General features: G+C 42.2%; 3 protein-coding genes across 3 annotated transcripts; 2 read left to right on the top strand and 1 right to left on the bottom strand.

The window, feature by feature from the left end:
* Positions 1 to 1241: 1241 nt before the first annotated feature.
* On the top strand, positions 1242 to 5425 carry rex1bd (required for excision 1-B domain containing). Its single transcript, XM_028404285.1, has 5 exons — positions 1242 to 1377; positions 1915 to 1997; positions 2161 to 2365; positions 3346 to 3434; positions 4003 to 5425. Exons 1-5 carry the CDS (start codon positions 1372 to 1374, stop codon positions 4073 to 4075), a joined length of 456 nt encoding a protein of 151 aa, XP_028260086.1. The 5' UTR covers positions 1242 to 1371; the 3' UTR covers positions 4076 to 5425.
* Positions 4915 to 11244, bottom strand: crlf1b (cytokine receptor-like factor 1b). Its single transcript, XM_028403918.1, has 8 exons — positions 11115 to 11244; positions 9207 to 9485; positions 8596 to 8725; positions 8243 to 8415; positions 7342 to 7499; positions 6876 to 7044; positions 5646 to 5827; positions 4915 to 4938 (listed from the first exon to the last, which is right to left on the bottom strand). The coding sequence occupies exons 1-8, from the start codon at positions 11173 to 11175 to the stop codon at positions 4915 to 4917; spliced, it is 1176 nt and encodes a 391-aa protein (XP_028259719.1). The 5' UTR covers positions 11176 to 11244.
* Positions 11245 to 11996: 752 nt separating this feature from the next.
* Positions 11997 to 22320, top strand: tmem59l (transmembrane protein 59-like). The gene is made up of 8 exons (XM_028404283.1): positions 11997 to 12176; positions 13377 to 13482; positions 14896 to 14990; positions 15127 to 15279; positions 19902 to 20007; positions 20100 to 20211; positions 20343 to 20460; positions 20804 to 22320. The coding sequence occupies exons 1-8, from the start codon at positions 12012 to 12014 to the stop codon at positions 20960 to 20962; spliced, it is 1014 nt and encodes a 337-aa protein (XP_028260084.1). The 5' UTR covers positions 11997 to 12011; the 3' UTR covers positions 20963 to 22320.
* Positions 22321 to 24752: the final 2432 nt, after the last annotated feature.

The raw sequence follows: 24752 nt of genomic DNA on the forward strand, positions 1-24752 counted from the left end.
TGCTGAATGGACCAATGAACGGCAGGGGGAGACTCGAGGCGTGGGAGGGCGCGCGGCGGCACAGTAGTAGCTCAGCGACCTCTTTCCTCCATATTGGAATAATGTTTTAATTATGATGTTTTAATAATAATGTTGGGTTATTTGTGTAAACATGTTGGGTTGTTCTGGGTCATACAAGTTCAGCCAGGGACTGGTATTTACATCTACTGTAAATGACTGCTTGTCATATTAACATGTTATTGTACTTTATTGAGCTCTTGAGATGTAGATTCATCAGTGACAATAAGATACACCACTTTATCAACTGACTCATGGCAGAGATGAGGGGGTCCTTAGAGTGCCTGTGTGAGCTCTTAGGATTACAGTATAGGTTTGGAACTGGAAACTCCACTGGAAGACATGGATTAGTCCCACCAAATGCATTCATATTGGAAGGAACAACATCTCTCAGAGTTTCCAACATCATCATTGGAAGAGAATATATGAGAGACAAAGGCTGGATGCTTTTTCAGTGCTGGTATTCGTTGTCCTGTTTTGTTATTGAGGCACTGAGTAACCTAGGAACACTGAGCAGTTTATTTAACTTATTAAACCTCAAACTAGAGAATCGGCTTCTGGCCCCACATTCCTGGAGTCACTGTCAGATCCAACCACAAACATGAAACATGCTGCCAAACATGTAGCTTTAATGGTGTCTTACAAATGTATGGACTAACCTAATAGATGCCTGCTCTATTACCCCCATTCTGGACTCCTAATACATCCATTCTGCCATGGTAGCTGGTACACCACACAACACAACATGTTTATAGTTCAGAGCAGTAGAAATAAAGGCAGTCTGGGACTGTAGAGTTTGCTAAACTCACCCTGTGTTGAAGAGAAGAGAACTTATAAAGAAACATATAAAGAAAGAGGACACTTGTCATCAAAGACTTTCCTCTGAGAATAATAAAGTTTTATCTTATCATCGAGGCTGATAAATCAATTGCAATTAGCCTATAAACAAACAGGAGTAATAACATGTTGTACATATGTGGATGTGAGATAGAGAAATCCGGAGAAATTGGATTGTAAAGGGAAACATGGTGGAAACATGGTGGCACACAGAGCAAATAGCTACAGTAATAAAATCATTTATATCATATACAAACACAGATCTGAGCTACCAGGGTGCTGCTTTCTGGCTCACTGTGGGAACTGCAGGACTCTGAGCGCACCAATCACGTGGGCCGCTCAGCTGCGTCACTTCCGTTTACGAGAGCAGGAAGGCTGCTGAGCTGCAGTCAGACAGCGTGCTGTGTTCACAAGACATTAACATGTTCATCACTTTATAAACCGTGGAAACTCGGCAGCGGTGTCTACTAACGGGCCATGATGGTGAGCATCTGTCGTTTCATACAACAGCTGAACGTTTTAGAAGCTCAAAGTTACATCTGTCACGTGTTTTAAGTGAAGTCAAGCTAATGGAAACTTAGCTAAAGAAGCTAAAGTTGAATCATTGTTGTCAGAAACAGACAAGCGGCGGACACAGTCAGTCTACATCTGCATAAATCATTAAGCCAGGTGGACGTGCATCTACATATACATAATATACACTTAAAAGCTTAAAAGAGGTCATTTAAGGAAATTAATAATAACAATGTGTTTATGTTACAGTTACATTATGTTCATTTGCCTGTTAGGTGTGTGTGTATATAAGAGTTTTTCTTGTATATATTGTATTGATTGTTCTTTGATATGCTGCCACGGGGATTAATACAGTAATTCTTAATCTTAATCTTATGTCCCCTCGATATATGGTATTTATAAAAACAGAAAATTATTATTGCAAATATGTAACTGTCATAATAATTATTCTGGTATTTAGCAATAAGTGGACTCCTTCATATGTAAACAGGATTTTCCTTTCTTCAGGTCCCTTCAGACTTTAAGGCTCTCATCCAGAGATTTTATCACCTGCAGTCTGAGCGTGTGGAGACATATCAGCTCTTTGAAGAGTGAGTTTCAGTTTATTAAAGATATCTATATATATATATATATATATATATATATAGAGCACAGTTTTCCTCCTGTCTCCAGGAAATTTGTCCTTCAAAACACATATATTTGTAATATTTCAGTTCTCTTTTTTGTGTGTTTTGGCTGATGGCTGCCTTCCAGAGGACATGAGGCCTACTTGAGGACAGGGCCCCACTACGACTTCGATCACTACAGGCAGCTGGTCCATGAGATAACTCAGGCATTTTGCGGCATCTCTAATGAAGTGCTGGAAATCAAGGGGAGGCTGCACCATGACTTCGACAGACCAGATCTTTCTGAGCACATCGAAAAGCTGCAGAGCAAAGAGAAGGAGAAACTTGAACTGGTAGGACAGTGCTTTTCTGTTTTTCTTTTATAGTCCAGGAAATACCAAACTTGTCTTTTTTCCCACTAGAATACAGCATGTTACCTGCTAAACACTGTGAAAAAAATCAATATTGTAAATATAAACTGTTAACTCCATCCAGCTAAGTTGTTATAGTAGCTTCAGTAAGTTGTTTATGTTTTTATTAGCTAAAATAATTTAATAATGTGATCAGATACTTATTGCGGCAATATTTGAAGTGCAGTCCTATAAACGTTCAACATTAATTACATGCATGAATGCCTCCTTGTTCATTTTGTTTTCTGTAAAGTTGTAGTGGTAACTACAGTGACCTTGGTAATTAACAAATAAGTCAAATAAAAGCAGTGTACTGGAGCAGCATCTTTGTGCACTCATGCACTCATTAGTGCACTCATGTTGCTGAATTAACTGCCCCGCTGTAACTAATAATAATGTTTCTTAGTAATGTCTTGCCAGCTGTCACACACTTCCAGTGTTTCACCAGAAGGAGGCAGACTTCTTATACAGAATATTTTGTAAATGTTCACCAGCAATTGTTTTAGTGTTGGCAGTTGAAGTTATAAATGTTTAAAGTACACTTAGTCATTAATGAAGGAACAACTGTGCTTCGGATGAAAAACTTCTGCACAACAAAAAATAATTTAGTTAAATTTAAATCATTCACTGATGTTACAGTGCTTCTCTTTTATGTCTGTGACATGAAAGCTGCTGTCTGTCTGACTCTCATCATAGCAGCACTGTTGTTAAAGTGTAGCTGCTTGGGTGCTTCCCACATTCTGAACAGCTGGTGTTCAGAAGTAATGCTTTGCTCTTCCTATGAAGTTTTACAATCCCCTATGATATTAACCCAGCTCTGTTTTTTCCAGTAATGTTACAAAGCTCCTATTATTATCATCCTCCGTCTCTCCACCATCCTCTCCTGGTTTGCATAAATCATATCTGATGTGCCCTCTCAACAGACAGCCAAGCTGCAGCTGGCCAGGCAGCAGGCCCAAGATCACCCAGAGGACGAGGACTGTCAAGAAAAGATTCAGGAGATCAAGCACAAGTAAGAGCAGCTATTACTACCCCATCCATTCATGGCGTTAGCTCCCTGCTGACCCATTCAGTATCAGCCTGCTGCTGGCAGCAGACCCACTCCTCTGCCGGATCTCTCAGACCGTCCATTGTTACAGACTTACACTATATATAAAGATGGATGAACCCTCTGTGACATCATTCGTAGCTCAGTGAGGTGACTCTTATCTTGGCACCTATACGTCTCATTTAATCCAAAAATAGGTTCAGATGTGGAGCCAAACTGCACCAACTCAAAGCAGCCACTCCCTTAATGCTATATAAATATAAACCACTCTATCATTATGAACAGCGAAATAGAGATTAAAACAGTTTTGTACCAGGCTGTAATCATGTTTATTTCTGCTGCAACGTTGGACATTCTAAGATACAGGCTATAGAGATTGATATACTTTTGGAGCTCAACTGACCACAAAAGGGTCCATTCCTTTCCTTATGGCGCTTCATCTGTAAGCTCTGGGTCCCTGCTTGGCTACTACTGTAATGGAGTTAACCAGGACATCCACACACTCTTAATAAATGTGTCTGTACTCATCCAGGATCATCAAGAACAAAGAGGCTCTGAGTGAGATCATGCAGGACTTTAAGTATGATTCAGAGGAGTGTGATTGACAGCTGGCTCCCAGAGGGCCCGCCCGCTCACATCGCCAGAAAAGAAGAGCTGACGGCTCAAGTCTGCTCCGCTGCTGCAACTTCCACCTCAGACTCCTCAGCTGCTCTTATCGATCCCCCTCTGGCTCCACCCTGCTTACTGCTGCAGTCTTATTCCTCCCAGGGGGTCTCTGCACGTTCGGCCTACGTTGTGCATAGTTTTTGTTAACTGCTTTCACAACAGAAACACAGATATGCTTGTTTCTGTGTAAAAGTGTACTTTTTTTAAAAATAAGACTTTACAGGATCTCTTCTTAACTATTGACAAACATGGACTGAAAACAGAAGAAGAATATAAGTTAACTCAACATTCCCTTAAACACACAAAAAAGCAGTTACAAAATTTTGTCATCTATAAGACAGCATGTGCATTCTGGAGATTTTGTGGCTCCTTATGTTTAATTATGTGCCTGTTAACTATTTAGTTTTCTCTGATTCTGTTTGTTCATTGCGTTTAACGTAAATATTCGTGTGATTTACACTAAAGAGTTGAGAACATGAGATTTGCTTGTAGATTATTTTAGGTTAAATTTAAAACTTACATCTTTATTTTATTGAAAATCAGTTGCCTAGAAACGTTTTCTTATTGTAAACAGATCTGGAGGCGACACAAAAAAGGCTGCATTGTCTCACTGGAGTTATCTCCCACTCAGGCCCTTTAAACTCGAGCTTGTATGAGCGAACACTGCAGTACTCTTCAGGAAGGGGGGGAGGAGGAGGTGGGTTGGACCTCTTGCACAGCTGGGACCCTCTGGAGTAGTTATGTCTTGATGCGCTTGGATTAAAACACCACAGCGGTGCTATGAATTATCATCTGGTAGAATCTGAAAAGACAAAAGCAGTTAGTGCTTACTGGGGTGACTCGAGGAGAGAGAAAAATGTCTCCACTAATAAAACAGTTGCTTTGTCTGGTGGCCACTTTCTTAAAGTCCTCAATGGGAAGCTGTGTTTTCTTTTGACATTATTCAGGGGATAGCTCATAACCTGTAAAAATGCAAAAACTGCTGAGCTAACTGAGTCAGGTAGACTGAAGGAGTCTGTGAGTTCAAGGACTGAGCCGAGGAGGATGTGGCTGGAGGGATGTGAACTCTTTACAAAGTCACATAAACAGGCAGACGTTCCTGAGGCTCTGCATGCCATTTGGCCTGAGTTATTTTTGTGAAAGGGGATCCTCATGCCAAGAGAAAAACAAAAGGAACACATTACAGCGGGCTGTTAATTACATTTACATGTTTGTTTTCCTTTGTTGTGGCCATCAGTTGAAGATCAGAAGTCCACTCATTAAAATATGTAATAAAATCAGAGACCATATCTACTTTTATGCTTTCACTTCTGGGCCAGTAAAGTCAAAACCGCACATTTTACCTGATCATAAAGTATTGGCTGAAACTGCACAGAGCCAGCTGAAGAAACATCTCTCCTCTTTGTAAAAATGCTGAGCAGATGGCATAGCAGAGGTCAGAAATTCAGCTCGGGACACTGATGCAGCTCAGCAGAGACAGAGGAAAAAAAACAGATTCTGCTTACCTACCTGGTTGCGTGTTTTCTGTGATTTCTGCAGCCACACCCTCCACTGATCGTACAGTTTGATCGACATGCCGCTGCACCCGTACGCGTGCTTGCGAACCCAGCCAAAGAACTGTTTGAGTTCCCGTCGCAGAGTGGAGTTCTGCTCGCTGGGTTTAGGATCACATGAGCCGGTCTGCAGCCGCTCTGAGAGGAGGGTGTGCAGGAGACATAGAGGTGAGAGAGAGGAGGGAGGAAGAAGGAACAGCATCACTGTAGGACAAAAGCAAGTGTGTGCAGGGAAGGTGTGTTCAAGAACTGCTTACTACGTAATGTGTCAGCATAAATGTGACGGACATGTCTGTCCTTTACTGGCACTTCTTGAATGGTCTATCACTACACGTAGATTACACTGGCTTGTTTCCAGCTTGTTCGCCAGCTATGACCTTCATTCTGTTACAACTGTGTGATACTAAAGTATCCTCCATTTCATTAGAGGTGAATTAGTGTGTAGACAGAAAGCCTGGTGGACTTAATAGTGATATATAGCTGATCAAATTCAAACTTGTTCTGCTCTGCAGTTCCATCTAAACAGGCATGATTGTCAGTCCTTAACTTCCTTAACTGAGGTGACAGACCACATTTGGCGTCCTGTTGTCATCTGCCACAATCAATTCTCTATGGCAAACAACAGAGCCCGATAACGACTTCCTCCCTGTGGGGAATAAATACCACATAACCTATGTAACTCATTATCTGCTCTCAAACCTGCTTCCACTCAAGCTTTATAAGTCCTGTGTGTGCTGCGGACAGACGACCAGCTTTTTTAACTCGATCAATCTTTGAAGCCGACGACAGAAATCTATCAAATGTCCCCCTGGCTCTTTGCAGTTCTTTCTAATCCTCTGCTTGGAGATCTCTATCAAAGTATGCTGCCTATTGATGTTTGGTTTCTTCTGGGTCACATGCGGTTTGGATCTTCTTGTGCAGGATGTTGAATCGGGGATAAGGACATTGTTTTTCTGACTTTAATTGCCAGTGAAAGGTTGATTATTAGAAAAGAACAAATGGTCAAGTTTTGTGGGCATGGCAGATGTTTGGAAGGCATTTAAAGGCCATTTAAGCCCTGATACAGCCAAGGAACAGTTTTAGTCAGTATGTGGGTTTTGTCGTGCCTGCATGGCTTGCCCTGTCTCTAAAAAAACAGATCTAGACTGATAGGAGAAACAAGGCATAACCAAGGATGTCTTCATACCACTGCTGGGTGTGGAGGCAGCAGTTGGGTGGCTCCAGTCGCTCCAGATACCAGCCTTCCTGGAGCCAAAGATACCCACTGGATTGCACCTCACCTGGACGAAATAGACAGTCCCAGGCTGAAGACCCGCCAGTCGACATGACGTCAGATTACCAACGTCATCCACTACCTGAGAGAGAAAGAAAAAATGGCCCACAGGCATGCAACAACTGAACTGACATGTAAATATTCCCCTCATTCAATAGATAATTCAGAAGACAGACTCTACGGAGCTAAAATTATTAAGAGGCTTTGGCTGGGAAACATGAAAGCTCTACTTGTGCCCCTTTTGATCAAAGCCAGGTTTCAGCTATAAATCACTAGCAGCGGACAGGAGAAAAACTGCAGGAACAAGCAAAATGCTTGAGATTTCTGCAGCCACTGAGGTGTCATGGCTGCAGAGGAATATGTGTGTCTGCCGTGCCACCTTCCAGTCGGCGCTGTCCTCCAGCCTGTAGCGTATCTGATATTTGGCCTTAAACAGGATGTCCTTGAGCTCGGGGGGGCTGGCCCAGCGGACCGTCAGCTGGTCCTCGAGGTCGCCTACCCGACTCACCTGCACGTTGGCAGGAGGGTCTGTGGTCACTGCAGAGACAAGGACGAATATTACAGAGGTTGTATGAAGCAAATGTTCAGCACATAGAACGAGAATACAGCAGAATGCCTGGTCAGGCATTGAAAGTATTTAATAAAAAGTATTTTTAAAGCTTACACTTCACTGACATTTATGATTGCAGTGACGATTTTCCAATCTAGAATATGCTGCCCTCACTTAGAGAGGAGTGCAGAGGACTGATGGAGAGTTTTATTACATGGTACACTGTCTGAAGAACAGAACCCTCCAATCCGTGACATCTGGCCACCAAATTCTGATCATTTTTGAGGCCAAGTGAGCATTTGTGCCAGATATTCTGTCATTTCATTCCTGATCTATCAGATTAATGAAAAGACAGAAAACCATAAAACAGTGTAGAGGCATACAAGTCTCAGAACCTCACCTCACTTCTTGGTCAAGTCAGTGTGTACTTCCTGTGAGAGCACGCTGTACCCTCAGTCAGTATTAAATAAAACATTCGCCAACCACAATAAAGAAGCCCAAGAGTTCTGAAGGAGGGATAAAGGGGCTGGCAGCATGCGAGGCAAAGAAGAAAAACGTATTAAATGTCTTGTAAAAGCGCTTCCTGTTAAAAATCCTTCACTGCAGGAAACTACACCAGGACAAAGGATCTCCTCTGAGCGTGCTTATCCTTCACATTTAACAAGGCGGACATAGTGGATAGAGAACATGCTAGGTTGCTGATAACAAACACTGGTTTCAGACCACTCACCTACATCAAGGATGTCCAGGGTGGTGACCTCAGAGGTAGCTGAGCCCAGCTGATTGGTTGCCTCCACCCAGATCTCATACGGGGTGAAGAGGGCGATGTTGCGTTGGATGTAGCAGGAGTACCGCTGCCTCCCTGCGCCGTAGTTTTCACACTCCTGCTCCCGCCCGTGCCACCTGAACATGAGAGGTGCTTAGAGAATTAAACCTATTTAAGAGGTTTTCTTCTGGAAAAACCTGATAAACATCCTGAAGAATCACAGAACAGCACCCTGCATCACACACAGCACATCTGCTGCTAGTCTACCTGAGGGATGCTGGAGGAGGTGATGCAGCAGCAGCCCTGGTGGAGCTCACCTCAATTTGTATTTGAGGGTGTATTTGGTTGGGATGTGCGTCTCACCGAGCCCACCCACACTCCACCTGCAGCTCAAGTCCTTTGAGTTGCGGGACCAGCATGTTAGATTCACCGGCTTCTCCGGGGGCACTGTAGAATAAACAGAAGACAAACCAAAGCATTAAAAAACAACAAACATTTCACACATTGATTTTGTTTTACTTTGCGTAGGTTTGTATAGATAAATTCCTCTTGTCTTCAACAAGCTTCTTCTTCCCTCCTTCTGGACAAGTCCACAGGAGGGTGCATAGAGATGCAGCAGTCAATCAGACACACACAATCTACTATGTGATCACATGATATCAATGACTAAAAAAATAATTAAAGTCTAGTTAAATATTTTGACAATCTGGTGAAATATGTCAAAACAACAAGCATGAGGAGGCGTGTGTTGTGGTAACACATACTTATTATATTTCTGGCCCCAAACAAATACATCCACAAACTGAAGAGTATAAGTCCTGTCAATAGTGAACAATGAACAAGTATCAACAAAGCAAAAATATAATACTTTGATAAGCAAAAAAAAAAAGTGTGAATAAATCTGTGGACTTGAAAAGCCTCCACTTACTGCCCACATGGAGACAAGAACCAGCCAGGACACGTCCATCTGCTGCGTGACACACCAGGTTGTCTCCAGACTGCTGCTGGGAGCCTTTCAGGCTGTGCAGGGTGACACTCAGCGTGTCAGAGGACAGCAGGCTGTAGGTGCTGCTGGACAGACGCACGCCGTTCAGTGTCCAGTACAACCTGCTAGCGTGCAGACCGAGCTCAGGGCTCAGCGTGCATGTGGCCGTGAGGCTGGAGCCGATACGCAGGACTGGATCCTGAGGGGAAATCACTGCTACGTCTGAGAGATGGACACACAACACAAGACAACATGACTATGTCCATCAAGTGTCAAGTTACTGGAGCCTACACAAAATGACATGATGATCATAGAACTCTGCTGTGTGTTGCAGGCTTTGGTTGCTTTTCCTTCGAGCAGCTGCAAAACTCTTAATAACAAAAATATCAAACTCCCCTGAGCTGAACCACACTGAGATTTTATTCACACACTTCCAGTTTTTGGCCATCCTTCACTCTTTTAACTGAGATCATATATTGTTTCTGGGCGCCTGTTTGTACGGCAAGAAATCATTACTGTTTGTGTGTGTGTGTGTGTGAGGGAGCAGCAGCTCAGCACACATTTATGACCCAGTAATGAAGTGGATTTATGGAGGCTCAGTAGGATCAGTCACAAAGGTCACCCCAGTTTGTCAGTAAAATCCTTGAATGCTTTACCATACCGAGTTTGCCCTTATATGATTGATGCCCATGAGAAACCTGCTGTGAGTCTGTGAATGTTACCACCGTGCTGCAGGTGGGCGGCGGATAAACTCTCTAACATATGTGCCACTGCACTTTTACCAACCTCTGCACGGGAGAGAAGCGATGATCCACCTCTGGACCCCGACAAGTCTGAATCAATTATGAATATAATAAACAAAGTAACGCTTCACCTCACACTGAGAAGTTAGTCGGAGCAGATCATTTCTCAGCCTTATGATAATAAATCTCAGCGTGCTGACGACACTTCCTTCATGCAATGGTGCTGATGAACACAATTTCGATCTCTTCTCACCACATCATCCTGTCTAACAGAACTCTAACTACACACAAAATCTCATCAAATTAGGGGCTTATTATAGTAGAACATTATACAATTAGGATATGATTAGATGATCCTTTTGTTAATAATACAGTCAAATGTCCAACAACAAGGTGTTCCAAATAGAAACCTTATAATAATATATATCATACATATTATAATACATATTATATTATAATATATAATATATATATAATATATTATAATATATAACTAAGTGCAAACTACAAATTTGGGTAACTTGGATTTTCTTTTTGTGTTCCTTTTTCCATCTCCATTAGATTGTATATTATTTCCTACTTATAAAATACAAAATACATAATAATATAAAATAAACATAAAATATGATGTGTTCAAAATGTATTTCTCATTATTTATTTAACCCATACCAGACCAAATTGATGGAGAAAACATATCATATATCCATAAAAATAATAAAAAACTAAATATTCATATATAACGTGTGTCAGTTATAATGCTGTGTTTAATAGTATCTTTCTGCTTTGTTTTATTGTAGCTCCTCCACCACACAGTGAACTGCTGTGTCAGTTTGTTTATCTGATAGAATCTGTTTACTCTTTATTAAATGTATGAGTGGAGGACATCTTGTCAAAAGAGGCCAGGTAAGTTTCTGTGGTTACTTATAGGTGGGGTGATAATAACAGCTGCAGGGAGGTGAAGCTTGTGCTCAAAAGTACCTTTTGTCTCAATGAAGTGAAATCATTTATTTCAAACACGAACTGCTGGTTTGAAGCACCTCCCATCTCCTGCGGTCTGCACCGACAGGACCGAGGTTAAGTAGCCTGTCTGTGGAAGTCTGGTACTTACGCGTCGCAGACAATAACACGTGTGGAACCAGGAGGAGCAGCAGAACCATGAAGGAAATCATGGTCCTGTAAGCGGGGTGGGGGTTCTTCTTTATAGTTGGTTTTCGAGGGTCCAGATGTGAGGCCGGAGGAGAAACTGCAGCGGCTGCACCCAGGTCCAGTGCGGCTCCTCAGTGGAAGTCAGTTACTGATACGAGGTTTGTCAGATTTGAACTCCAGCAGCAGCAGCTACGGCTCTTAGGTTCGTACTGTTCGCTCCTCCTTCTGTTTTCCCACGCAGTCATTAGTGGTCCTCAGCTTGTCCCCTCCCAGGCACACACCCACAGCGCGCCGCAGACGCGCAGATTGTAAAGTGAGACAACCTTCAGGAGGAGCTGGGACAGGTGAGTGCGACGTCACAACACAACGTTACAGCAAGGTTGCACAACAACAAAGCCGTAATCAGAGCCAGGGCAAACTTAACTTTAACAAGTCTGACTGTGCTCTTCAAGTACAGAGACGTCTAAAAGCATCCACTTCTAAAAGCAACTTCCTTTGTTTCCTTTACAATCAGCTGATTGATTAGCTGTGATCGATATCACTGCCACAGTGTCAGGAGGACATCACCACCCTCTCTGCCACATCTTTATGTCATCGCTGCCACATTATGCACTGCAGTGAAGGCTGCTCTGCAGGTTGTGTGTGTGTTTGAGTGGGGAGCTGGCGCGTGCGTGGTGATGATGATGATGATGATGTTGCGCGTGACGCCACGAGCGGCAGAAGCAGCTCAGCAGAGCAGCAGACAGACAGGACCCGGGCTGAGGAAGCAGCAGCATCCGCACCAGCAGCGCCGCCCGCCACAAAGGGAGCTCAGTGCTGCTCGAGGCTCGTCTCTTCGCTCCTCTCTTCAGGGTTTCAGATGCTCCGGCTCGCCTGCAGGATGTGCGGCTTCTCGGCCCTGCTCTCCGTGCTCCTCGCTGGGCTCGCTGCAGCGTCTTCGGATCTGTTTGACAACCAACTGGGCGACATCAATTACTGCAAGAAGCAATGCCAGCTGACCATCAAAAACAAAAGCCCTGCTAAAGTAAGTTCCCATTATGCTGTGGGGCTATGGCTGCTGCAGAAGGCGCATTGTGAGCAGCGAGCGCACCGCTGCTGTTTCAGCCTTCAGCCACGAATATCAAACACACTAACATTTCATTTTAACATTGTAGATATACCTTTTAATGTAACATGAGTAGAATTGTGTTCCTATCCGTGCGTAATGACAGGTAGCTCTGCATCCCTTTTGGATGCTACGGCGCACAATTAGGCCGAAAAAATGGATGCAGCTTATGTTCGTCTGCATCTTAAAGGCCCGAGAAGTGAACTGCATTCAAGCTGTAACTGCAATAAACTGCGCCAATAGGCTAATCGACCATTTTTCGATCCGCAGTTAAGATGAGGCGGAGTGGAGGAGACGAGCAATAGAACAGTAAAATAACATCACAGCATCCTCCTGCGCAGACAAGGCCAGACCGGACCGGAGCAGGACTGGAGATGATGCTTATGAAATTCTTTGAGTTTTAGACCCTTGCTTAGATTTTCAGTCTCGGATGTTTTTCTTCTCTCCCATCACCCACACCTCCTCCTCCCTCCTCCTCCCTTCTCCTCTCCTGCTGCCTTCAGGTGTGGTTCAGACACCCTGCAGGGCAGCAGGAGCAGAGCTGCAAAGAGGCTCGCAGTCACCTGGTTTTATGAAGGAAAACGAGCAGTTTGTGCATGTTTGTGTAGTTTTGGGCAGTAACTGCTGTATATACACGATGAGGCAGCGTTTCATGGTTTGGAATAAACACCCTCCTCTCCTCCCCTGTGCATCAACAAGGAGGCGCAGTAAAGATGATGAAAAGGCTGTAATAAACCGTTCATGGTCGCGGTCAGGGAGTCTCTTTGTCTCAGCCTATACCGTCACAGGTCACCAGAGGGCGCTGTTTATATATTGTGAACCCATAATGGCAGGAGGAAGTGCGGTGATGTGCATCTTCCTTTCTCACCACCACATTACCCTGCACAGGTTTTACACCGCTAACTCATCATCACCGGGTTTATCTGGCAGTAACTGAAGGCTTCTTATAAATTGTTTATGACAATCCACAATGTAACAGCTGCACCGTGTCATTAAGAGATGCCATACCACATCTATGTCAACTTTCCTAACAAGGTTATGTGGTGTTTACTCAAGACTACAGGAGACGTCTCTAATTTTGCACCCTCCCTTTCTCCCCTCTGTCTGTCTGGCTGGTAGGACTCCATAATGAACGCCTGTCACCGCGGCTGCCGCCTCTACTCCATCTGCCAGTTTGTCAATGGCAACGCCGGCTTTAACACCAGCAGGGAGGAGTGTCAGGGAGGTGAGTCAGTGTGTGCTGTCGATCCGTCTGTTGTACTGGTGGTCTTACAGAATGCAGCTGAAGCATCTGAGGCCTTTATCCTAACACTAGTGCTTCTTAAGGCAAGCTACGATAAACACTGAGGTCTCCTCACCTCTAATGTGGGCATATGTGACCTAATAGAAGATCTCAGGTTGTATTTAGTCTCAGAAGGTCATGAGGTCAGCCGTATGTTCTTCAGTTAACCCACCATTGATCATTAAAATGTTTAATATTGATTCCAAAATCAAACAACACAGTTCTGGAGGGTTACTTAGAGAAAGATAAAGCACCTATAATGTCATCTGTATCTGATAGTAACTGAACAAATGTGCATTATTTCACCACAAGTAACTCTGTGAATGAGCGTGGCATTGGCCCAGTAGTGCAGTAGTGCAATATTAACTGCTGCTCACAGGCCAACGTCTTAGTTTAACAGCATTTATAGGGATACAAAATATTTAATCTTTGCTGATATGTTGATATTTTTCAGTCCCTTTTCGTCAATTCTGATGTATTCATATATTTTTTCTAATTGCCACAGCCTACCAGTGAAATGTCCCTTTTTGGGATTAATAAAGTATATCTATCTATCCATCTGTGGTGAAATTAACTTATTAAACTAGTTAATTAAATTTGTTGTGTTAAAGGAATTCCAGCACTGCAGGAGCAGACAGTGTTTCCAACACTTTAAAAACCTGCACACTGCAGACACTGTGACCCTTTCACATGCTCACCAATGTAATGGCTTCATTTGGATGCGTGCACTAGGGACACGGTGTGTTAGAAGTGTCAACAATCTGTCAATACCTCCATCCTATTGGCTGATGGCTGCTGATGACATACACTCTATGTAGGTCAATACATTATAATTAGGCAAAAAATATATGACATGACATTTATCAGCCATGCTCAGCACAACAGCTGGAATGCTAACATGCTTTTCTTGATGGTTATACAGAATACATATGATGTGTTCAATGTTAAAACTAAACAAAGGCAGCTATGTTATATTACACTGTTAGTGTTGAGCTGAACATTGCAGTGTTTCCTGATAGCTGCTGGGCTCAGTGGGAATTTTCAGGGTGTTTGAGGCTTTTCGCCCTGTTTGAACTGCTGCATTGGAAATCAATGATGTGATTTGCCATCCAGACGGCAGATGCTCTGTTGCCCCTTGTTTCAATAATGGCAATGTGGAGTGAATTGCCAGCAGATGTAACGTCTTCCTTGCATCTTCATCTTTCTTCCTATATAAAGGTTTTGTTTCTTCTTCCCTGCTACCCAGCTGGTTTAAGCGCTCAGTGCACACTTTACTCTACCTGCGCTCTCGACCTCTTCTTCTTTTTTCTGTCATAGTTCAAAACTGTCCTTCTCTCTATATATATGTTTCTACAGCTTGCCAGGAGGCATATATTAAGCTGCTGGAACAGGAAGCCTGCAGCACCGGCTGTGCCAGCCAACCTTCTGAACCTGAGATCAAGAGGAGGAAGGTAAGAAGGCCACACACACACACACTCAGGCACAGTAAATGCAGCTTTAGGCTAGCATGTCAAGCTGTTTGAATGTTAATATCACTTTTAAAAACACAAATGTATAATAGGGCACCCTGCTCTCTCCTGTCTGCAGCTGAAGGCCATGACCCTGCGCCCAAAGCCCCCCTCTGTGATGGAGGCCGTGTCCAGTTGGTGCAATGACATTGTCAGCTCTGCCCAGAGCTTCATTTCCTCCACCTGGACCTTCTACCTCCAAGCTGATGATGGCAAGGTGGTGGTTTTCCAGGTAAGGCTTGAAGATACAGTTTACATTGATTTTTGGAAATGTATTATTACACTGACAATGGCAGCCTGAATATAGACAGATGATCAGCTGAAAGCAAGCCATTAAAATGTTTTTTTTTAATTCTGCTTCAATGTAAGATCATTGCTAAACAATAAAACTTACCTAAGCAATTTCTTTTCTTTATAAAGCATAGATTCAGTCTGCACATTGTTCTTGGATAAAGTAAAATAAACTCATTTTGTAACCTGAGTAACCTAACCTCTTTAAACATTCACTTACTAGATGCTTGATTGCACCTCATTTGTACAAATACAAATAAAAAAAACCTGCCTAGAATACCGTAGACTTATAATGCATAATGAGGGGTTTATGCAAGAATAGCCACAGACCAAAGGAGGAAAGCAAACATTTTGAAAGATGAGTTCACATCTATGTATAGTAAAGGACAGTGAAGCCATGCGTATTATTCAGTTAAACTAAATAGTAGGTTAGCAAACAAAGCCAACACACAGCCTGGGACTGTGTTGCTGCTACAAGCGAATGAAAAAAGGTCCCTTTCTATGCAAGCTATTAGCTGCAGGAAAATCTGCCTTTATCATGTTTTACTGAAACACAAGATCATTTTCATGTCAAAGTTTTTATTCAATGTATTTTTTGAATTAAGTCAAACTTAAAATCAAAATGGATCGATCCAAGGTCACCAGAGCACCCAGAAAAATGATGATGATATCAGTCAAACCCCACTTCTTGTCACCATTAACATTTTAAAATTCCCCATAAATGTTGTCTCTGATCTGTAAAGCACTTCAAAACATTTCAAAGTGACTTTGAACACATTCAACACTAATCTTAAAGGGACAGAATCAGTTTTTCTACAGATTTTGTCTACGTTCCTTGAACGTTTCTCTTAGGATAAAAAAAAGAGAAAAAACATATTCACCATCCTTATTCCAATATTGTAATGAGCCACTGACTCACGATGGGGTCATATTGAGTTAATACTGCAGTAAATTTAAACGTCATATGTTTTTACACTGAGGTTAAAAGCAAGCCAGCAGACCCTTATAGATTATCGGTTGAGCTAATCTCTACTTCCGGTGAGGATGGTGAAATATCTTCTGCTGTATATGCAGTGCTGTAGATCTTGGGCCCCTGCCAACAGATCTCAGCCTATTTTAGAATGAGTGTATCTGTGAAGGTTGAGAGAGCGAGGGCACACAGCAGGGGGAGGAGAAGGTGGCTGAATCCAGAGCGATACTTGTGTTTTCTTGTCTTGCCTTTCAGCCATGAAGGTTGGCTGAGGGATCCAGATCATTGCCATAAAGTTTTTTGTTGTCATCATCGTGCAAAGTCAACACAGTAAACCACATATACATTAAAGCTATAATAGGAGTTGGTTCGTCTAACCACCAGACAAAAACCTGCATCCCTGTCAAGTGTTTTCCTGTTTGGATAAGCGACTCCGATGGCGTTTTTAGCTCCACAATTAAAGACCTCTGTAGGAAACGACAGTATTTATGCACCCTAACACGTATACAATGGCTTCTGTATGACAGAGAGCTGTCTTATATGACAGGATTCAATATTCCATCTGAAAACTGTGGGCTGAGCCGCAGTGCTCTGCATAATATGGAATAGCAGCAAGCTCAGAACGTGAAATTTCCAACATTTTATTTGGACTCTGTGATGGATGTTTGCTCTTTATGGCAGTGACATGCAGACGGATGAAGCAGCGAGGGGAAGCCAAGGCTCCGCGGGGCAGTGAAAAGACTATCAGGCCTGTGTTTAGTGGGCAGCTGGCAAACTGCCACCAAGTTGACAGATTGACTGTCTGAGTGTTGAAACAACGGAAAAAAGTCCAGCAAGGCTGAGAGACAGCAGAGCGAAGGCAAGCAAGCTAGTGCTGTCTGAAATACAAATTATGTGGATATCCATAATGAGCTGACTGTCTATATGCACCCGTCTGTGTGGCTTTTGTGTGACCTAATGTGTGCAGCTCAAGCTTCATAAAAATAAACAGGAAGCTGCCAGTCTGCGAGGGTGGACTGAGGCACTTTTAGATCACAACTTGTCCCCATTAGAGGGTGAAATAAAGAAATAGAAGTCATCTGTTGCAGGATATGATTCAGCCAACCACAATATCATGATGAAGATATTTGTCAGTCAACATATAAAAACATTTTTACAGATCATCATGCAGCAAGGATAGAAATAGCTGGCTGCATTGTTTATGCTACTCTTAGTGTTGAGTGTATAATGAGTCAAGTGGTGTTTTAAACTGCTATAGCATTTGTAAAACGCATTACTGGAAGGTTAACTAACACATCTGTCACTCACAACCATCATCTCGTTCATTTGTATCAGTAAGATCCAGTGTCAGGGAACCCTGCTTGTAATTTTCAGGAAACATTGTTCCGCCTTCTCAGCTCAGTCCCTGATAACACAGCCGAGTTCCTCCAACAGAAAGAGGTCAGCACCCTGTTTGTTCCCGATGATTTCATTCTGCCAGAATGATTTTTAGAGAAAAGAAAAACGTAACTTGAACAGAGAGAAATCGTTAACCCCGGATGATGTTTTGTTGTTTACTCATGCAGGCAACAAGAAACCTGTAACTGACATGAATACAACCGACACACATGTATGAATCACAGGAACAAATGCTGATATTTCAAACAATTTAATAATCAACTAATAAGAAAAAGAATTATTTTTATTAATATTATTATTATCACCTCATATAACCAGTATCCATGATGCTTCGCTTAGGGCTGTTCCTGATGTTTTGGGCATTGTATTGTGCAGATTTCCCACTGTGGGTGATGTGTGTTCATTTGTCACCAGGGAGGATCCTTTCTATTGCACTTATTCTAATGGAAAACAATTATGTCAGCAATTTTGCATCTGGTTGTAAAATCATGTGACTGCTGACCTCATTTCTGAAGTCAACATATATTTTTACAGCTTAAAGAAATATTATACCTGTGCTCATGTCATTCACTACAACAGTGTTGAGCTCAGATAAAACACTTTTTTTTACGTATTTGTTTATTTTTTTCTTTGTGTTGTATATTTTCAGTGTCTGTTTAGTGTATTCAAAACATACATTTAGACATGGAGTAGGACATATTTTAACTTTTTATGGAATGTACAGTATTTTGCCGCCCCAGTCATCTTATTCACAACTGAAAACACACGCTGTGTCTAGGACCTAAAATGAGGGCTGTTGTATCCACGACTCTTTGGCCTGAAACACTTCTGAACTCTCAAACCCTCTTCTCTCCGAGCTGGAGCACCTTTTCCTCTCCCCTGTCATAATGCATGACAGATGCTGATCAGGCTCCGCTCGCTCGGATGGTATTTCAGTCTGTAGCAAATGAGAATCATCCCCCTCACATCCACCCTTAAACTCCACACTGCATCTGGTTTCAATGCTCGCTGTCAGAAAACATAGCGTATGAACAGTAATGAGCCCAGTGGTGAAATAACTTTTTGGGTTTGGAGGGTTTTGGAAAGCAAACTAACCAGCCGTGTCTTCACAGTGGCTGCAGTGTGTAACAGTGTTTTGTTATTCTGGAGAGAGAGTAATGCACGAAACAGAAAAGAAAGGCCTGTAAGAGGTTACAAAGCCTGTTGATCCGGTTAAGTGTCAGAATCAATAAATAATTGGGAGGATGATGCTGCAGCAGTGGGATACACTGTACTGCTCTAAATATGTGTGTGTGTGTTGCTGAGGCTAGCAGTAGTATGGTTACAACTGACTACAGCTGCAGTTGTAGAGGAGAGAGGGTCAGCAGTAGGGAACCAAAATCCTCTTTTAATGAGTTCTCCAGGGGAACCAGAAACACTGCGCACATAATCAAACACACAACAGTGCAAATAGTGACCCAGACATATTGAGCAGAGTGGAAAAGAGCCATGGTGATGTATGGATTTTAACTGATTATTTACATTGGAAACCACACTGTGTCCTTATAACCTGAGATGAGTGACAAAGTCAGTGTAAAGAAGACAGTGACCTTTGACCTCTTGGACAAGGGGAGGGTAAAAAATGCAGTATGAATTGAATGTTTCCATTTCATAACCTTAATTCCTCCAACTAGACTGTAATTTGTTTTACAGTTGTGGTGTAGATGGAATAATTCAACATTTAATTTGATGAGCTGCAGAATAATTGGCCTACAAAAGAAGAGCCCCTGATGGCCACTTATATTTCCATATTCTATATAACCCCCCCTTTAACCTCAAATTAAGACACTGGACAGTGCAACACTGATATCCTCTCAAGCCTGAAGCTTAAAGTGCTAATTAAGCTTTCAGTCATGAAAGTCTATCAATCTTCTCGTCAAAGCTTGAGCCAGCAGTGATTAGCTTAGCTCAGCATGAATATAGGTATGATGGGAAAAGAGAGTGCATAAGCACACACAGTTTACTCCACCTGCCAGCATCTCCAAAGCTCCAGCAAAATCACTTCTAGCTGTTTTTATGTGTAGATTTTTGCCTCTGGAGTGCCCCCTTCTTTACTTCTGGTTTCATGCTTCTTTGCTGGAGCTTTTTTTTAGCCTCATCAGCTCTGCTTTTGCTCTGATAGCTGGACGTCTGTGCTGTTGTTGTCTTCTCCTCAGAGCCAGCCAGAGATGGAGTACTCTCTGCCAGAACTGCAGGCTCCACGCTCTAGTGTGGCCGACAAACCCTGGCCTCAGGTCCACTCCCACACCCAGAGACCCCATGGTAGGCTTACACATACGTATAAATGTTACTGCAGTATTCCATCATGAGCTGTCTCGTGCTAATTAGCGCCTGAACTCTGAACTTTGTGTCAGGTGTGAGGGGACATGGAGAAAAGGGAGCACCCAAAACAGCAGGCAAAGGGAAGCATGCTGCGCAGCACACAGAGGACACAGCCGAGCACGACTTCCTCGGCTGCATGTCAAGGTGAGCTGAACCTACAAAAATCCTCCTCAGAATAGAAATATCTAACTATCTCTGAAGTTTAGAGTGAAGGAAACTTCAGAAAAAAATAAATATAAATAAATAACTCTGCCATTTGCTCCCTGGCTGTCCAGACGGTCTGGTCTTCCACGATGGATCTTAGCTGCTTGTCTCTTCCTGTCCATCATGGTCATGCTGTGGCTCAGCTGTGCCAGCCTTGTTACAGCTCCGGAGCAGCACATCAAGACACAGGTATGCTCTCGAAGTTTATTATATGAGCTGTATAATGGACTTCCATTTAGTTTTCAACTTTTAGTTGGTTAAGTCCCTTCTCTCTTGTGATCCCAGACTGTAGCTGTGTGCAGTAGTAAATGTCACTTTAGTGTATTACTGCATATACCACCATACTCTAGCCAGTTTGACACTTCTACTTATTTGTAGCTTTCAGAATTGTTTTATATTTCTGCATAAAAATTCCTCATAACATCAACAGATGTTCATACAGGTCCTGAAAGTAGAAGGTATGTGCACTCCTTGGATTAAAAGGTGGGCAGTAACCCAATCTGTTTACTCTCTCTCGTTTATTTCTTTATAGCTGAGCATCAACGGCGATAAAGATTTTCTAGACAATGCCCACAAAGTCAACCCGTACCACCTCAGTCCCATGATCGCCGTCACCATGAAACAGTCAGAGGAGGCGCAGGAAGCAGGGCCGCTGCCGGTGAAAGTGGATCTCAACAAAACATCTGTGTAGGAGGCGCCGGTGCGGAAGCTGCTGCCTGGATAGGTTACCATGTCTAAACTGTGGCTCGTTCTCAGTCAAAGGGTGAAAACACAGATTTTTAAAAATACATATTCTTACAAGCATGGCACCCTCCTGTCATTTAAAACGTATCTAGCTTGTGTCAATCAGACGGAATTTTCAGTTAGCCACACCTGTCATGCGTTTGTTGTCCTTGTACAGTCTCCAGATTATCTCTAATGATCGGCCCGCTCATTGCTTATTGATGAGGCAGTGCTCCTGTCTTAGAGTGAATGGATTACAGCTGAGAGCATTCATATCATTTTTCTTCATGTAGAGGAGGAGACGAACACTGAGATTCATCTTCGATTTAATTTTCCTCCTCCTCACTGAAAGTTCGGATTAATCAGCTGCTTGCTCAAAGCAAAAAAAAGTCAGAGAGGAAGATGAATGAAAGGTGAGAGCAGGAAAGTGCTCGCATGTTATGATCTGTTTACATAATCAGCATTATGAGCTGTAATATTGCCTACAAAAACTCAATTTGTCATCTTATCCCTGTGTGCGTGTATGTGTGTCTGCACACACACATGCAGTGATGAAAATCCAAATTCTGGGCACACACATCAAACCATTTATTTATTTTCTTCTCTATTTATTCATCGACATGTTAAATAGTATTATACAAGTGCCATGTACAGTTACTTCATAATGCAAATGTTATTGATCTGTATGTAAAATACATTGTAACACAGACCGGAGAGAGGCACACAGGAAGAGTGCACCTATCGCTGTATTATTATGATTATTATTCTAATGATTATATTATTGCTCTAATATCACTTAAAGAGTTCTTAGCTGTTCTAGTACGTGCCATGTGCTTTCTAATAGCTGACTTATTTTGTTCGTCCTAGGAGCACATACTGAAGGATAACCTCTGTAACCATGTGTGACGCAATGCTTCTGACATAGATCTCTGTTACTGAGCGCCGCTGCACAGTCTTAGAGAAGATTTTCTTGTTTTCCTCTCAGCGCTTTTGATGTCCTGTGACGCTCTCTCTTTTAATCCAGGCTATGTAGACAATAACGCGTGCATGCAAGTGATTCTTCGATAGTTTAATCTTAACGCGCTCGCCATGCCAGTGTGGCACGACTCTACTGTAGACTTGTGATTTTTTTTTTTTGTGCTCATATTTACTGTAAACATTGACTAGAATGTGTAATGATGAATGACAACATCCTCACAACCAACAGGGAGGACTCTTGATTAAAAAGCCATTCAGTCGATATCTGTGCTGGTTCAAACTGAAGGAACACAAGACGAAACTCAAACTGTTCTAATTGTTTCCTTTTTACTGGTATGTTTATTTTCACTGAAATAATACTTACAACATGATGAAATAAAGTGTTTTCATTGTAAATAAACAGGACTCTGTGTGTGATTATTCATAGTGTGCAATGTGTAAATATAAAAACTGAGTTCATTTGTTTAGTAGTTAATTTTAATAGCAATATGGTGGGCCATTAGATATATTACAAATATTTTCTCCCATTTTTAATCTGATGAATAAGACCTAGCCTGCCAAAATCTGACAACAATGGCAAGTAAACACTCCTCTTTATCAGAAAGTGATCTGGCTCTTGTGTTGAATACAATAATTTTAATGTTTTTTATTTATTTTAACTCTTATTTTTACTCTTTCATTTATTGTTTTTTAGTTTATTCTATTCATTTTTAGATGATTGTAGCACTTTGGTCAACTTGGTTGTTTTTAAAGTGCGTTATAAATAAAGATGCAGTTGCAATATGTGAGTCAGTGTAGACATAAATATTTTATTGCCTGTAAATTGATGGTTCCACCAACCAGAGACAGATAGTTTTAACACCTTGCTTCATGTTGTGAAGCTGAAAGCTGAATCTATGGTTTGCAATCTTTTCCCTGGTTACACTTATTGTTGGGTAAGATTTCCAGTTACAGCTACAAACAGCTAAGAGAAGTGGCACCTAAACATTATCATTCAAATTTCACCATAAAGACCATGTTCACACACAAAATTCTCATTGTGTAATAAGCTCTCCAATCCGCTGGGTGGCAGCAGAGCTCAAGGTGTGTGAGGGGAAGTTCATCGTAAATCAAATGAGCCATGCTCCATGCTACGAGCTGTACCAGAAAGAGCAGGTAAGACATGCAAAAAAATGAGCAACAATTACTTCAGAACTATAAATTAAAGAATGTTTGTAAAGTGGAGAAGAGAAGAGAAGAGAAGAGAAGAGAAGAGAAGAGAAGAGAAGAGAAGAGAAGAGAAGAGAAGAGAAGAGAAGAGAAGAGAAGAGAAGAGAAGAGAAGAGAAGAGAAGAGAATGCTGGTTAGCACTATGACAGACAGAAGAAAATATCTAAACCCGTCTCAGCGTGACACATAACAAAAAAAAAGATGATCCTCTATAACATACTGCTTCATTACATGATGTTCGGCAGGATACAGTTTGGTCACCATGTTTGATGAAGTCTCCAAGTCAGCACTGACAGCCTGTAAATGAAAGGATGAAAGATTCGGAGCAGAAATGTCCTTTGTTAAATGTGTTTTAACTTCCTGTTCACCTGCCCAGGAGGCAGATCAGAGCTCTGATTATCCTGCCATACATTCAGACACTTTAGGTAAAGAGGGAAAAATTGCCTGCTGTAGTACCACTTCAGTAACTTGACCGGGCCGGCCCTCACTCTGCGTGCAGTGAATGAGTTTGGCAGCGGTGGGATCCCATTGATAACAAACTGGAAGAGACACAGACAGAGAGAGAGGTAGGGGGTCTCCTGTGAGCCAGATCTGGCTAAAAATAGTCTCCGTTCTGTGTGTGGGGGAGGAAAACAAAAAACTAGGGGCAGATTGTACTTTTCACACAGACACATTGACTCATTTAATGCAAATAGGCTCTGTTGTCTCACTCTGTCTCTGTCTCCCACAGTCAGCCGCTCTCTGTTGACTCAGGAAGAGATAAACTGAGATTTTATGGTCCTCGCAGCCTCTGTCTCGGACAACGCACGAGCTGACATTTATGACCTGATGAGAGCTCTGACTGTACTTTGAACACAGTGTGGGGACGACCATCCATTCAGTAATTCAGGGTTTCACTGCAGCTGTCCTGCACCCCAGACCCAGGAGGTGTCACTTTTCATTTAGTTTTGCTTCTTCAAGGCAGTGACTCCAAGCGAGTGAATTTTAACCATCAATACTGAGGTTCAGACATGCCTGTCTGAAAATCAGAGGAGGAGGAGTTAGTTATTTTACTTTACTTAGTTACGTTATACTGCAACTGGACATATGTGCAGTCCTAAAAATGGACCTTTGACTAGAAACGTTTATTTGTCCAGAGGTTAAGTGAACATCTGAACACAATAAATATCGTAAAACCCCCAAAAACTTTAGTGTTTTAGCAATTCCCTTGTCCTGAAGGCAATGTTTTTTTAGTTAAAATGACCTGTGGCTAACACCGGCTAGCAAGACGCTCACTTATAATAGCTATGTTTATCTTTCATGTATCAACAAAGTGCTAAAAGTGGTTAAATGTGACTACAATGGTGCTTGTGCTGCAGGTGAGAGGGGAACATTTGTTGGTGATGTCATCATCATGCGACTGTGCTGTAGTTCGTTTATAGCAAAATGCTGGATTTTACGTCTGGTGACTTATAGGCTTCAAAAACCATGAAAGAGCTGATGATTTGTGAAGATTATCATTATTATATATGATATTATTTATCAGCAGAACTTGTTAGATACTAACTTCCTCTTGTTTTTGCTGTTTCAAA

This window comes from Parambassis ranga, chromosome 4 (assembly GCF_900634625.1).
Source record: "Parambassis ranga chromosome 4, fParRan2.1, whole genome shotgun sequence".
NCBI classification, from domain to species: Eukaryota; Metazoa; Chordata; class Actinopteri; family Ambassidae; genus Parambassis; species Parambassis ranga.

Coding starts and splice junctions, on each gene's coding strand:
- tmem59l (XM_028404283.1), top strand. CDS start 12,012: ATGCTCCGGCTCGCCTGCAGGATGTGCGGCTTCTCGGCCCTGCTCTCC. Junction 13,483..14,895: donor CAGGGAGGAGTGTCAGGGAG/GTGAGTCAGTGT, acceptor ATGTTTCTACAG/CTTGCCAGGAGGCATATATT. Junction 20,212..20,342: donor TTCCTCGGCTGCATGTCAAG/GTGAGCTGAACC, acceptor CTGGCTGTCCAG/ACGGTCTGGTCTTCCACGAT.
- crlf1b (XM_028403918.1), bottom strand. CDS start 11,175: ATGATTTCCTTCATGGTTCTGCTGCTCCTCCTGGTTCCACACGTGTTA. Junction 8,416..8,595: donor ACCCTCAAATACAAATTGAG/GTGAGCTCCACC, acceptor TCTCATGTTCAG/GTGGCACGGGCGGGAGCAGG. Junction 5,828..6,875: donor TGCCTCCACACCCAGCAGTG/GTATGAAGACAT, acceptor CCCTCCTCTCAG/AGCGGCTGCAGACCGGCTCA.
- rex1bd (XM_028404285.1), top strand. Junction 2,366..3,345: donor AGAAGGAGAAACTTGAACTG/GTAGGACAGTGC, acceptor CCCTCTCAACAG/ACAGCCAAGCTGCAGCTGGC. Junction 3,435..4,002: donor ATTCAGGAGATCAAGCACAA/GTAAGAGCAGCT, acceptor GTACTCATCCAG/GATCATCAAGAACAAAGAGG.